This window comes from Eulemur rufifrons, chromosome 25 (genome assembly GCF_041146395.1).
Source record: "Eulemur rufifrons isolate Redbay chromosome 25, OSU_ERuf_1, whole genome shotgun sequence".
NCBI classification, from domain to species: Eukaryota; Metazoa; Chordata; class Mammalia; order Primates; family Lemuridae; genus Eulemur; species Eulemur rufifrons.
The window spans coordinates 17,339,992-17,355,723 of NC_091007.1; the positions used below are offsets into that span (position 1 = coordinate 17,339,992).

The 15,732-nt window shown below is 40.6% G+C and overlaps 1 protein-coding gene across 1 annotated transcript in view; it reads left to right on the plus strand.

The window, feature by feature from the left end:
* The first annotated feature begins 415 nt into the window (after window positions 1-415).
* The window catches only part of GPR158 (G protein-coupled receptor 158), a 320,727-nt gene continuing 305,410 nt past the window's right edge, over window positions 416-15,732 (plus strand). The window contains exon 1 of the mRNA XM_069458883.1: window positions 416-1,705. Within this exon, the coding sequence (XP_069314984.1) occupies window positions 810-1,705 (896 nt within the window). The 5' untranslated portion in view covers window positions 416-809. The remainder of the gene's footprint in view (window positions 1,706-15,732) is intronic.

A 15,732-nucleotide genomic window follows, 5' to 3' on the forward strand; every position in this document is an offset into this window, starting at 1 on the left:
GCCACCTCGCGCCCGCGCCGCCTCCGCCCCCCGCGGCGCCTCGGGTTCAGCACTGGACAGCGCCCGCCGGCCGGCAAATGGCAGCGGCTGACTGACAGGGGAGCCGACCAAACAGGGAGCAGGACGGCTTGAGGCCGCCCCGCACGGGTTCGGTTGCGGCCAAGCTGTCTCTTTAAACTGGCTTTCCTCCGGGAGCAGGGGAGGCAGGAGTGTGGCTGCGGCCAGACCCGGAGGCTCCAGTTAACGCGCTGCCCAGCCCTGCGACTCCGGAGAGGCCAGCGTCGTAGCGACGCTCCACTCCTGGGACCGACCTGCCCCCGCGCCGCGGTGCGGGGCTGCGCGCTCGGCGCCCCCGGGCGAAGCGGTCGAGGAGGAGCCACCGCGGGAGGCGGGAACGACCCGCCGCGGCGAGATGATGGAGCGGCGTCTCCGGCGGCCGCGGCGGCGGCAGTTCCCGAGCACACCTCAATGAGAGCGGCGGCGGCGGAGCAGAAGACGTAAGCGGGCTAACTATAGCGCCGGGAGCGCGGGGATGCAACCCGCTCCGCTCCGGGCTACGCGGTGCGCCATCCGGGCCGGCCCGCTGTGCCGCGGGTACCGCCAGCACTGCCACAGGTGATTTGATTTCCTGTGACCGTAGCTTAGCGATCAGGCCAACTGCGAAACATTCCTGCTTTAAAGTCCTTCTGGACCGGGTGCCATCTCGAGAAAGGGGAAGACTCTTTAGTGAAAGTCTTACGGTTGAGAAATTGACGGGATCGACATTTAAAAAGTGACTCCGCGTACCTCCTCTTCTCCCTGCGAGGCAGATGGGAGCCATGGCTTACCCCTTACTCCTCTGCCTCCTGCTCGCTCACCTGGGATTGGGAGCCGTCGGCGCCAGCCGCGACCCTCGGCCGGACTCCCCCCGAGAGAGGACTCTGCGGGGGAAGCAGCACGCCCAGCAGCCGGCTCGAGCCTCTGCCTCGGACCCCTCGGCGCCCTGGAGCCGCTCCAGTGATGGCACCATCTTAGCGCAGAAACTCGCCGAGGAGGTGCCCGTGGACGTGGCCTCTTACCTCTACACCGGGGACTCCCAGCAGCTGACGCGAGCCAACTGCTCCGGACGCTACGAGTTGGCTGGCCTGCCAGGGAAGTCGCCAGCGCTCGCCAGCTCTCACCCTTCCCTACACGGGGCGCTGGACACACTGACACACGCCACCAACTTCCTCAACATGATGCTGCAGAGCAATAAGTCGCGGGAACAGAACTTGCAGGATGACCTGGAGTGGTACCAGGCGCTGGTGCGGAGCCTCCTGGAGGGCGAGCCCAGCATCTCCCGGGCGGCCATCACCTTCAGCACCGAGTCGCTGTCCGCGCCGGCCCCACAGGTCTTCCTCCAGGCCACGCGCGACGAGAGTCGCATACTGCTCCAAGACCTGTCCTCCTCCGCACACCACCTGGCCAATGCCACGCTGGAGACCGAGTGGTTCCACGGGCTCCGGCGAAAGTGGAGGCCCCACTTACACCGCCGAGGCTCCAACCAGGGGCCCCGGGGCCTGGGCCACAGCTGGCGGCGCAAGGACGGGCTCGGCGGGGACAGGAGCCATGTCAAGTGGTCTCCGCCTTACCTGGAGTGCGAGAATGGGAGTTACAAGCCTGGGTGGCTGGTTACTCTTTCCTCTGCCTTCTACGGGTTGCAGCCTAACCTGGTCCCAGAATTCAGGTAGGGGAGGGGGAAAAAGGCAAAAGCAATGCCTTCCTTTCGGTTTTGCGGGTGGGTGCGTGTGTGGGGAAGGAACACTCAGCTGTGACACGCTTCTCACCCTCAGAGCAGAGATCCGGGTTTACGGGCGCCCCACGCGGGCGCAGGAGCTTAGGGTGAGAAGCGCCCCACGTCTATCAGCTTCGGGCACTCAGCGACCGCCTTTCTCTCGGATCAGTTTCCCAGCGGGGTGAGGGACCCAGGAGCAGCTGGTAGAGCACAGACTTCAGCTGCTCTATGTTTCCCTCGATCTCTCGGGATAGCGGGGAGGGGCGTTCCCCATTAGGGGTGATGCGACAGAACTTCGTGAGCTCGGGTGTGCGCGCCGAGCATCAGATGAGAGAGGAGAAACGGCAGTGAGACGAAGAGAGTTCCTTATTTCTGCCACTTTAGGGTAGCCTCTGCCTGCTTCCTACACGTGTAGTTTGGGCACTGGTCTGTCGTTAGCCAGTTCCCAGAGTGTATAATTAAAACTGTGCTATCCCCCGGGCAGTTCTGTCCCTAAGCAGTGAGTCAGTCTCAGTAGCGTAGCTGTCTCCAAGATCCAGACTTTGCAATTTGGTCAGTGTGCTCCCTCTACCATCCCCTCCAACATCTTCCCCTCCTTGGTGCTTTTTCCCTCCTGTTCCCTGTGTTAGGCATATCTAAGGGCTCCAGCCCTTGACACACTCCCACACTTTACAAATGAACTTAGTTTTTTTCGGGAGGGAGGAATCAGTTCTGGTTGAATTCACTCAGGGAGGCTGAAGGAAACTTAAACAGTTTCATGTTTCCTGTCTCAAGTTATAGCATTTGCGGGAAGCTGAGAATTTGCAAATTAGCAGGTTGTAACTTCTGCCCTGGAAATGCCTGACCTTTGAGGTGAGGAATTTCTAGAAGCAGCCTTTAAGAAAGGATGTGAGGAAGGACCAGAAAGGAAAGAGTAGGAACTCCAAACAGGGTTTGGGAGATTGACTGGGATCCTTCCCTATTCCCATGATGGGAGGCTCTGGGTAGAAAGTATGGGGGCAGAGAGGTTGCTTCTGTTCTTTTTAAAAGCCTGGGCAGAAGTGAGAAACCTTTGTGAGTGTGTGTGTGTGCGCGCGCGTGTGTATGTGTGCGTGTCTAATGTTCTGGCACAGCAAGGAGAGGACGCTGACCTGCTGAAATATATCAGATACAGATCAAGTACTGGGTGGGCAAGTGGGGAAAGTCAGAAGGCTTGTTTACCTTGGCACTGCCATTTATTGTCCAATGACCTCCAGCAAGTTGCTTAATTTCTTTGGGCCTCAGCTACTTAGCTATCAAGTGACAGAGTTGAACTAGATAGTCTCTAGGGAGCCATCCAGTTATAAAATTCTGTAGCTTTTAATGCTGGCAATACTTGAAAAGGCATGAATGAAAAACAACCCCTTTTCTCTGATTCTGCAAGACCATATTAAATGTGTGTGTGTTTCTGTCTCTTTTAAAGGTCTTGTCTTAAACCAGAATAACTCTTTCCTACTTTCAAGATAATCTCATTTCCTCCTTATTCCTGTAGGATCCTATTAGTAAGAGCTGAGCTCAGCTTTGAATCTTGGCCATATTGTTTGCTCAGAAGAGGAAAAATCAGTAGATGCCATTCACTGCCAGCAAAATATTTGTGGCCTTTAGATGAGCCTTTTTAGGGAGCCCCAAGTCCCAGGATCTATCTATGTCTAGCTAGCGAGCTAGCTCTTCTACCTAACATTTACTTGATTGATGTCAGGTTCTGTGCTAACTGCTTTGCATGCATCATCTTGATTAATCATCACAACAACCTTATGAGTTAGGTTTTACTATTTTCTCTATTTTACAGGAAAGGAATCTGAAGCACAGAGAGGTGAAGCTTCTTGCCTAAGATTGCACAGCAGTTAAATAATATAGCCAGGATTTAAGCCCACTTCATACTTCATACCATGAATACCACTATGCTAACTCTAGTTTATGCAGGTGTCCCAGGGGTGCTGCATACAATGTAGCTGCTGCACAAAATGTATGTATTTTCAAGGGTCAGATATGGAGCTGGGGATGAAAACCATTCATTTTCAGAATTACTTATCTTAAGGGTAAGGATCAGAAAGCATAGGTTGCCTAAATGAACTCAGTACCTTCTACCAGCCAAGATGAAAGGCTTAGGACACAAAGGGTCTGAGGTTGTGAGGGCTCACATGCCCCCTACTTATTATTATTATTATTATTATTATTATTTTTTACTATGTCCAGAAAATACTTTGTTTCTTTAAATGCCTTCATAGTCATTGACGGTATTTCTTCAGCCCAGGCACAAAGCCAGCCATTTAGTGTCTGGCTCTCTATAGAAGCTGGCTGGTCTCAGCAGCATCACAAAAAGCAGAATAAATGCTCTCCTGTGAGTGCTTTGCCCTATGTCCTGTGCCCCTCACATACTGTACTGAGAATTCGCACAGATTTTAATTATAGGAACTGGAAGAAAATCTTATAGGGATCAGATAGTTACACCTGTTGTTTCATAGATGAAGAATCAGAACTAGAAAGGTGAAGTGACTTGTTCACAAATCACTTATCAAGTTTGTAGCAACAACAGAGATGGGATCCAGGCCATCTGCCTCTGGTATATACTATGCTTGATATGCATATACCTAAAGCACATTTCTGTGACTCTCTGGACCTCTGGAAACAACCTATGTTGGGGACATACATTATTCTCTATCATCTCCTAGGACAAAAGAAAAGATTAGCCCATAGGACACAGCTTCTGATTTTTTAAAAAAGATTATATTGTTAATTTCACACATTTGAGGTACTAAGTGAGCCTTTTCTGTTTCTTCATACTCACGAAAGGAAAAGATTTTTTTTGTTGATGATATTTAATCATCTAAGATACATATTTTAAAATTCTACAAAATAGAATAGAATTCTACAAAATAACATTAGACAGGTATGGTAACAAGGTAAACCTGAATTTTTGAGAAACTTTGATTAGGAACCCTAATTATTATTTTTAAATAGTATTTTGAACATGTAGAGTGTTATTTGCAAAAAGCCTTACCTATAATAAAAATACATTGATAATTATTTACTTATGGAAGAGAAAAGGAGGAAAAATTTTGTAGTTAAAATTTTCATTTAAGATTAGTTAATATTTTTCCAGGTCTTGCTTACAAGATTTGGGCATTTAAATGACATTATATTTTATTTTTAGAGAATGTACACCCAAACATGAAGATCAAAAGTAATGTGGAGAACATAGTCAACTACCTTCTTATATTACTCTTTATCATTGTAAAAAACCTCTCATAATAAATTTTATTCCCCTGTTTCAGAATGACACAAATATCTTAACATTTGAAACCTAGCATAAGACACATATGGGAAGGGAAGTTTATTGCTCATATTTTTGTTTCAAAAAAATGACACTAATTTCTATCAACCAAATGTTTCTTGAGTCTTATGTTAAAGACCCATGGTATAAACATTTTATATCCTACCAAAAAGGAGAGAGTAGTAATTTAAGGTATACCCTAAAATGTTTTTACTTATAACATTAAGTTTGTGATGTTGGAGCTCTTTGGTTTGCATAATAATTTTTCTTTGTGGAATTTAAGGTACCATGGAGTTGTATCCTATTCTGCTGAATGCATAGACACCTCTCTGGTGGCGGCTAGAATTGTTCAGTGCTTAGGATGGGTACGAATTTACTTAAGTGCTTGTTGAATTCAAATGAAGCTTAGTTCCTTTGGGAATTAAATCTTTCTTGATAAGCTGGAAAGGGAATTTGGAATTCATTTGGTTTCATCTTCTCATTTTATAGTTGAGGAAATTGAGACCCAAAGAACTAAAGAAATTTGCTAGAAATGGCACAGCTCTTTTGTGGCAGTTTAGAATTAATGGGAACCAATATTTACTAATCACTTACTATATGTTAGATGCTTTATAGATACCATTGCATTTAATTCTTAGAACTCAGGCAGTTATAACTTCCAAAAAGTTGAGCAACCTGCCCAAGGTAACATAGCTAGTAAATTAAAGAGCTGAAATCAAATTTAGATCTATCTCGTATGAAGCCTGTGTAGCTCCTTTGCCACCCTATGCTGCTTTCTATCTCTTGATTCCCCGATTTTATTTTTCCCTTGAAAAAAATAAGGGTATTGGCTTGAATTAATTAACATCCTTGGCCCAAATAAGTGATATACATTTATTCTTTGTAGGCCAATCATACAATCAAGTATGTTGTATAGTGAGAAGAATATTTGATTTGAGTCAGAACTTTACCTCAAATTCCAGCTTTGTCTTTGACTGGCTGTATTACCTGTCTAGAAATCAGTTTCTGCATAATTAAAATGTGGAAATGGACTTGATGGTCTCTACATACCTTTACAACTCTTTGTTTCATGAGTTGGTAAGAGGCCTATCCAAATGGTCAGCAAGTGAGCTTTGGAAGCAGAGTTGATAAACATAAATCCAGTACTTTGTGAAAATGACATCGTTGGGAGAGTTGCATGCAGAAGAAACCAAGTGAACGCTAGACCTAGTGTTTGGTTAAAAAGGCAACGGGGCGATGAAGGAAACGTGGAAACCTCTTCTTAGAAACTAATGAACATTAGTGTTACTGATTCACTGACTGCCTGAGGTCACTCTGCTTTCTCTCCTTCACATACATATACCCATACACCTCATTCAGTGATTCTAGTGCAGATTTGTGCTTTCAACAAAAGAGGGCAATTCACAGAGTATAAGGGAAATGACCACCTTGCTCTAGACCAAACTTATCCTATGCTTTTATCACAGGAGCTGGTAATGGTGAAGGGACTTAGCTATAGGAACAGCCCAGAGGTATATTCCTGGATTATAGATTGAAGGGTTTTTAGATGAAGTTCTGCTATTGAGGCTTTCTAGTCTCAGTTATGTCATCTGTAAACTGTGAATAGTAATGTGCATCTCCTTTGGGATTCTCTGAAGACTAAATGAAGAACTGTCATTACATAGGAAGTTCGGTAAATGTTTTTGTATCACAGCTTCTGTCTTCCCAAATGCTATCCTCAGCTGGCCATAACTTTCTTAGTTTAGCTGTATTAAAGTCATGTGATTTATAGTAATTTATAACTTAGATAGTGGTTTAGTTTTGTTCCTAATCATTGTGAAGGCTTGTAATGGCAGTGGATCATGGTAGAAATTTTGGCCTTAGAGACAGAGGGTGTTGGCACCAGCCTGGATCACACCCTTGACTTATGGTGATACCATAGGCAGTAGTTGCCCTTCCAAGCTTCAGTTTCCTCAAATGTAAATTGAGAAGGTTGGACCAGATGACCTGTAAGGCTCCTTATAACTCTAAAAGTCTATGATTATGCACATAATTCAATGTGTCACTATAATTTTTAGAGTTTTATTTGATTCATTGCTGAAATCAGTTAATGTATTCTCATATAAATGCAGAACATGTTCATATGTTCTGTTTGACTTTATAATGATCATTTACTCATAGAATATTTAGAAAAAGCCCTATCAATGTAAGCTGATGAGAACTCCATTTCAAAACAAGAACAAGCACCATCTGAGTTTACAGATTTGAAATCCCCCCTGAAATGTACTTAGAGTCAACATGAAGTTGTTGCTTCACAGATTTCTAAACCAAGGGCTTCAGTATACTTCTGTAATTTCTCTCAAGATAATCAATGTTTAGACATTTTGAAGCTTCTTACTCTTAAAAACAAACTGTTTTCAATTTGTCTCTGTAGTTGGCTTTGCAATTTCAAAAAGGGGTATTTACTGTGGTGCAGCAGTGGCACAGGATTATCTTGCATTTTCTAGAATATGAATTTGGAAACAGAAATGGGGTTTCTAACACTGCCAAATAAATTATAAGAGTCTATGTCTAGTCTCTGGGGAGAGAACTGATGCTCTCACTACACTGATTTTACAGCCTCAACTTCTAGATAAGCCAAATGTTATTTTCAACTTCAGAAAGGCAGCAGTTTGTTGTACATGGTTCAGGTTTTAAGGCTACCCATTTTCAGTCCCAAGAGTGCTATTAAATTCAACATATACTGCATTTTATGATTATATTGTAATATACTGGGATGCCAAGAAGTATGTTGTTGATGCTATTTTGCAGTTGATAGGTACAGAAGCATTAGGGCCCTGTCTATTTTCTCTCTTCAATTCTGTTTGGTGTTCAGAGGGCTGTTTATGCAGAATTGCTATGACAGCACATTGGGATTTTGATAACTTTGACATCTTGATGGCCATTATGTGCAGATAAACAGTTCAACAGTGCTGTGGCTATGCTTGGGAGAGTTTGCAGCCAATAGTGTTACAAAGCTCTTTCCCCAGCACAGCAACGTCACATGCATCGGTGGGGCTTGTTTTGCTGGTCTTTTAGCCTTATCTGCTTTTCAGTTTTTAGTAACAAACTACAGTCTGTTTAGTAACAAACTAAAATTACACATAGTGTAATTTCCACTTTGGTTGGGCAATTGTTCTCCCAACAAGTCTTTCTTCCTATAGGAAAAAACTTGACCTATAAAAATATCTAGGTGGATGCCTATTTCATGAAATACTTCTTCAGTTTAGGAGAGGATGAATCCTCTTGGCTAAAAGTCTTTCACAGTTTTTTCCTCCCTCTTTCCTATAATGCGAAACCTAGTATAGGAACCAGGACTGAATCTGCTTTCATATGGAAGGATATTATAGTGCCTCAAAGCAATCAAAGGATACATCTAATTTCATTACCTTCATTATAGGAAGAGTTTATAGAAAACACAGGTTAGCTTAAATGTGATCTAATCCTGGTAAAAAAGTTTAATTTTCCAAACAAAAATCTTGTTACCTATCATTTTGTCCAAGAAGGCAATATCCCTGCCACCCAACACATACACACACACACTACTAATACTTCTAATTAATTGTGGTCCAGTTACTTTTTATTCATTGTAATATCTGCTGTAACTTTCCCCGATTAAAAATATAACTAAATCAAAACTATGTAGAAATTTTAAAAATCCTGTCCAATTAGCCAAGTACCCAGTACACTGCAACTTAAAAGAAACCTTAGAGTTACATAAGATTTGGGTTTTTTTTTTTTAACCTAGCTTTCTCACCATTTATGTGTTTTGTCTGATATATATGCCTTGTTACATTATTATAGAAAAACTTGTATAAAATAACATGACACATGGCTTTTACCTGAGAAAGAGGAAAAGATGCTATGGTAAAGAATAATGTATTTTATCAATTCTAACATGCACCATTTTCACATTTTGGTGTCTCTCAAATTGAAATGTATCTTTGATTGAGGGCATGCCATTTTTAATTGTCATTTATTTTCTTTTAGTGATACATAATAGAACAGTGCATTATACAATTAATACTATCTTATATTTGATGAAATTTGATATTTGGAAATAGGAAAGTAAATCCCAAGGTCTCTCCAACTATAAAGTTCTATTATCATCTATGAAAGTTATCAAGATGCAGCAAAAAGTGCATATAAAGAAACACAAAGTATAGACCTTACTTCTGTATATAATTTAGATTGCTATTTGTCTTCATAATAATTTTGTTCAAAATAGACAAGCTATACTAAAACATGTAACCACATTTTCTTTTTAATGTATGTGAAATACACAAAATACTGGGCCAGAAACTAGAGAAACTTTTATTTTCAGAAGAGGTAAGGTAAGACTCTCAGAATAGGTAAGGTTAGGAGCAAAATCTTTCCCACACAATCTGGCAAAGTATTTTCACTCACACTGTGGAAAAATGCCTACCACAGTGAAAATAAAAGACCACTGATAGAATAGGAGGCAATAGATACGTCTTTCCTTTCTAAAGGGCTTAAGGTTTCACAGTGGCAGTAAAAACTTCTTGTGCAGCAATATAACTAGTTTTGGCCAATGAGATTTAAACAGAATTGTGGTCAGGATGAGTGCTTTTTCTTTCCTTTTTTCCAGTTGCCTGGGATGGAATGAAGAGTTTGTTTTTCCCTTATTTGGTGCCTCAGACCACTGTGTAGAGCCGGGTTTCTCAGCCTCAGCACTACTGACATTTTGGGCCAGATAACAATCCTTTGTCTTGTTCATTGCAAGATCATTGCTTATACAAACCCTGAGAATTCAAAAATTTTGATGGATCAATGGAATATTAATTAATTTACATTTATACGTCATCAGGGTTCAAAAATAACATCTGAACAAATTATTTGAAGAATCCGTTGCTAGGCATGGTTTTACTACTTACATGGTTGAATGTTTTATATTTAAGGTTTCCCATTAAAAGCAAAGGAAAGTTGTGTGTGTGTGTGTGTGTGTGTGTGTACCTGGAGAAACAGAGGAGGGGGAAAGTTGTTGTATAGAGAGGAATCGGGAGGAGAGAAAAATAAGGGAACAAATGGAGATGAATGAACAGATGAAAAACAATTAGCAATCTCCAATGCTGTGGAATATTGTTTTACTTTTTATATGAAGCTGTGTTCACTACTGAGCAATTTTACAGTTTTGATGGAACTGAACTATTAATATTTTCCCCTAGTAGGTAGTTGAGGAATCAAGTTCCTGAGGATTTAATTATTATAAAGATAAGCTGCCTGTGCTTGCATTTCAGAATGGTATTTCAGGAAGTCAAAGCTATTATTAGGCTAATGCAGTGCTTATCCCTTTAAAGGAATATTAATACCTTAAAATATATATTTAAAAAAACATTGTTTGCTTTTAACTTTATTAAGTCAAGTAGAAGTTGCTCAGAATTTGAACTTATTAGAAATGAATTTCCTAGAAGTAATGATTGAAATGCTCTATTACATAGGTATTATTTAAGGTTTTAATAAACATGTTTAAAGATGCAGTTTTTAATATTACTAACGTTTAGAATTCTGTTGAGTCAAAAGAGAGCTTCAAAAAAAACCAATGACCACAAGATGAAAAAAAATGTTTAGGCTTCACAGTCAGTGCAAACTACCTTAGCACAAACTGAAGAGTGACCACTTCTTCATTTCGAATCTGTAAACACATAATATACGTGAGCTGCCCTGACAAGGCAGGAGAACCTTGCTGATGTATTTTTTGTTAATTATGGAGAAATGAGAGACAATGTTGTGAATGTTAGAGTTGATACCAAAGCTCCTAAAAAGAAAGGTGAAGATTAGGTATTTTCTGGATAAGGCAAAGTTTCGAGAAAGCTGTTTCAGGTATTGATTTAATAATTAGTTTTGTAGAAACTAATACAGTCCTCTGAAAGTTGTTCAGCAATATATCCGTCTGTCCACTTCTATGAAGAAGAGGCATATAACAACAAATGATACTGGGGCATTCTTTACAGAAGCAATGTTTTAGCAAATATCATTGTGAAAAGCTCCTTTTTGAAGAATTAGTATTAATATTTCAGAAGGGAAGGGGATTTTAGAGATCATGTAATCTAATTTCTTTTTATGGATGAAGAAATTGACACCAAAGGAAGTGGTGACCATCATTGGCAATACTTGTGGCTGCAGTGAAGTTTTTGTTTAATAACAAGCATAAATAAAAAGACATTGAGTCATTAAGTGAAGGTTAATTTCTGTTCATTATTCCTTGATCCCAAACCTGGTTGGACATCAGGAGCACCTGGAAGAACCTGATACTATGTTCCTCTGAACTCCCCAGACCTTGTGAATGAGGCAATCCGAGGACAGGATCAGAAGTTTATATTAAAAACAAAGTCTCTGTAATTCAGAGGTAGCTGGTCCTCAAACACAAACTTGTGGAAAAAGTAAACTATTTGATAATGTTGAAACATATATAACTAATTCTACAAGACTTCGAGAATAAAAATTAAGTATTGTAAATGTTTAGCAACTTTAGCTTTAGCCATTGAAAAAATGTGGTTACAGGCTATACGGGGTACCTGAAGCATTCCAATATTGTGAATGACCCTACCAGGACTGCAAACTTTAGAATGTCTGGCAGGTTCTTCATGAAGCAGGGAGCTCATAGATACTGAGTTTTGCAACTTTATTTTGGGTTCTTCTTTGTTTCCTCACCTTTAAAATACAGGGCTATCATAAGAGCAAGCTGCCTTTCTTATTATTTGTCTCCTTATGTAAACATCCTATTACCCAAACAGTCCTACATGTCCTTCAAGCACAAGGACCATATTTTATGACTTCCTGTATTCAGTGCCTTTTCAAACTACCTTGCACATTTCAGGAAGGCAGTATGGATGAGTGTCTAGGAGGTGGGGCTTTGGGATTGTAAACCTAGATTTGAATCCAAGAGTTTCCACTTTCACTTACTGTGTGACACTGGGCAAGGTATTTAACTTTGCTTGTGACTCAATTCTCTCACTGCAAAAGGTGTAGAATATCTCCTATTGTTGTAAAGCATAAACAATCTTATATATGTAAATAGGCTAACATAATTTCTGGAATGTACTATCCTTTTAAAAAAAATTATGGAGTGCATATGGTCCCTAACTTACAATGGTTTTGACTTACAATTTTTCAACTTTATGATGGTGCAAAAGTGATACGCATTCAATAGAAACCGTACTTCTGTGTAGTATTCAATAAATTACATGAGATTTTCAACACTTCATTATAAAATAGGCTTTGTTTTGGATAATTCTGCCCAACTGCAGGATAATGTAAGTGTTCCAAGCATGTTTAAGGTGGGCCAGGCTAAGCTATGATGTTTTGGTAGGTTAGGTGTATTAAATGCATTTTTCAACTTAGGTATTCTCACCTTACGATGGGTTTATCAGGCTGTGACCCCACAGTAAGTAGAGGAGCATCTGTATGTAACATGCACCTGGCTAAAGCTGCAGGCACTGGGGATATAATAGCGAAGACGACAGATAAAATCCCTGTCCTCACGGATTTTTTTTTTTTAAAGAGTAGGGGTGGGGGGAGATAATAAATAAGAAAAATGAAAATAATGAATAATTCTTGATAGAAACTGCTATAAGGAAATAAACAGGATAATGTGGTAGAGAATGGCTGAGAGGTAGGGTAGGAAGCATTACATAGGATGATCAGGTCAGGAAAAGACCTCTTTGGAGAGGTGGCTCTGAGCTGAGAGGTGAAGCATGAGAAGGAGACAGGGAGCAAGCTGAGGTCATCCCGTTCCAGACTGGGAGCAGCAACAACAAAGGCATCGAGATAGGAACGAGCTTCAAGGGCTCTAAGAACAGCAGCAAAGCCAGGGTCGTTGGAATGTAGTGAGAGGTGAGTAATGTGGCAGAGAATGAGAGGAAGGTATGGAGAAGGTGCTCCAAAAGTGGTTAAAATGTTGTGATAACACAGGAACACGTTAGGTGCTTTAAACATTTCTACCCCTCCAGTAATATGTAAATTGTGAACGCATCTTCATTTTCCCCCTCTGGATGGCTTTACTGTACTGCTCTTGTTTTACTTGGCCGCCTCTTTCTTTTTTCTTCTTTCAGTTGTTGCCTTCCTGCCCATTGCCTTCTTGAGCTTTGGGAGCTTGAGTTTTCCTGTTTCTCTGATGAGATTTCAGTAAATGAATAAGCTATTTCTAACTGTTCTATTCTTGAATGTAAACGATTAAGTTGGACTGTTTGAAAGGTAACGGAGATAGTAATAGGAAACCCAGAATTCCTTGGAAAAATCACCTTGGTGCTTTTCTTGCTCCCAGGCTTAGGCCTACTGTAAAATGAAACACTTTACAGACACAAACAGCAGGAGAACAGGGGGAGAGGCACAGCGGGTCAACTCCTGGCAAAGCATGTCTTTTCCTCTCCAGCATGCCTCAGATGACATCTGGCAGGTCCTCGACCTCTTTGAAGCTGGCGGCTGGCAGGTCTTGTCATTTGGCATTTCCTGACACACACTTTGTTGCCTTTTATGGTGAGGTCTAAGATGTCGAGGTCAGGGGCTGCTGAAAGAACTGCCAGTAAGAGGCAAAAGGCGGGGGAGTGAGACTGGAAAATCCAGAGGTGAGCCCACGAACGTTTGGGATGTGAACTTGGAGGAGGCAGACTCCACATGACAAGAAAAGAATTACAGGCGGGAGTATTTTTAATGATGAATATTAACAATGGAAAACTGTGATTATGGGTTTTGGGAAATAAAATCATTATTAGCTTTCTCCAATATGACAAATGTGGAATTTAGCTTCTTTATGTTCTTTCTTTTCTCTCCACTGTCCAGTGTTTTATTAATCATATTTTTGTTTTTAATTTTTCTGTTGGTTACCTTGGTTTTTGTATCTATAAATGTTAGACAGTATCTTCTATTCTTTACTTTTCCTCCTTTGCCCTCCTCCTACTGTTTCCTATTCTACTATTTTTAGGTAAAGATTGTAGCATTTACATTCAGTTACTGTTGTAAAAAAAAAAAAATCTGTGCTTTGTCCATTAGTTTCCTCTAAGAATTGAAACTTGAAAAACTGAATCCCTGCCATTTCCAGACTGTTCCAAATTTCAAGGTCCAATAGGTCATCTCTCTTTTTTCAGATCACTTGCTCAAAACCATGCTACATTAAGATTTTTCACATATTTTCCCCACCCTTGGAGTTGCTAATTGCCTTTCTTTTTCATGTTAAGCAAAAAGAAATCATACTTTATTTCTAAGCTCTCTCAATTTCTTAAATCATTCTATTTGTTAAAGAAAATTCCCATTTTTGCTGAAGACATTCTTGAAGTCTCATAATTTGTGCAAGTTGCTTTAGGTCTTCCTCAGAACAACTACAATAGAGATCTTTTCAAATTATTGACCTTTTGGATTAGTTCAGCGACTGTGTGTTGGGTGCAAGGCCTCTTATTTCTTGAAATCTTCTTCGCCCCATGGAACACATTCTCAAATATTTTTTTCACAAAGGAAATGTGGAGGGTAAAATTTCTAAGTCTTTTCATGTCTGAAAATGTCTTTGTCTTCAAGCATGATTGATTGTCAGAACTTAGAAATATAGGTTCAAAGTCATTTTGCCCTCAGAATTTTAAAGACTTTGTTATATCATTTTTAGCATTCATTATTGCTGATGAAAACTTTGATGCTAACCTGATTTATTACACCTTTGTAGATAATCTCTTTTCTCCTCACGGAAACTTTAAAGATCTTTTCTTTCTCTTTGGGGTTCTGAATATTCATGACGATGTGTTTAGATGTGCTTAGATGTGATTCTTTTTATTTACTAACCTTGCCACTTAGTGAGCCCTTTTAGACTTTTTCACTCAGAAATATGCTTTTATGATTACTTAAATTATTTTCCACTGTCCATTTTCACTTTCTATAACCCCTAAAGTTGAATATTTGACTTTCTGGATTGATCTCTATATATCTTAACTTTTCTCTCACTTTCCATCTCTTCTTTTTACTTTACCTTCTGGGAGATTTTCTTATTTTTCTTCCTTTTTTCTGTTGAAATAGTTTTCATTTGGCAATCTCTTTTAATGTTCATGAACTCCTTACTGCTCTCAGATTTTTTCTTTTACATAATTTTATGTTCATTTTCTTAAATCTCTTTGAGGACCTTAATGAAAACGTCTATAAATTCTCTTTTGTTCCTTGAATTATTTCTGTTTGTTCCAGGTTCTGTTGTTTTGCTTGTTCATACTTGCTCTCCTTCATGCTACCAGGTCTCCTAAATGTGATCCTTAGTTGGTCATTAGTTTTATGACTGAAGGACTAGGTGAATTTATAAAGTTAGATGGGATGTATCTTGTGACAGATGTGTAGGCCTGGCTCCTCAGTAGATCTCTCCCTTGACTGTCAGACTTCATGCACTTTAGGATGCCTGAGAAGGAAAATCAGCAGTCTCTGCCCTACCCTACATCTTTATTTTGGGAGAACTAATAATCATTCTAGAAGCCTTAGCTTTTCCCAGACATTTCTTTCAATCTCTTTACAGAATAATTCTTGGTTTCTAGCTTGGCAATAAATGCCATCACTGCACTCAAGGGAGGGGATGTGCCAACTCATGTAACTGTTTAGAAGGAAGTCCTTCAATTCATCACCTTAATGTCTGCTTCAGTTTTCACTCCCACTCTTGATACCTGCCAACTTCGGGCTTAAAATCTTT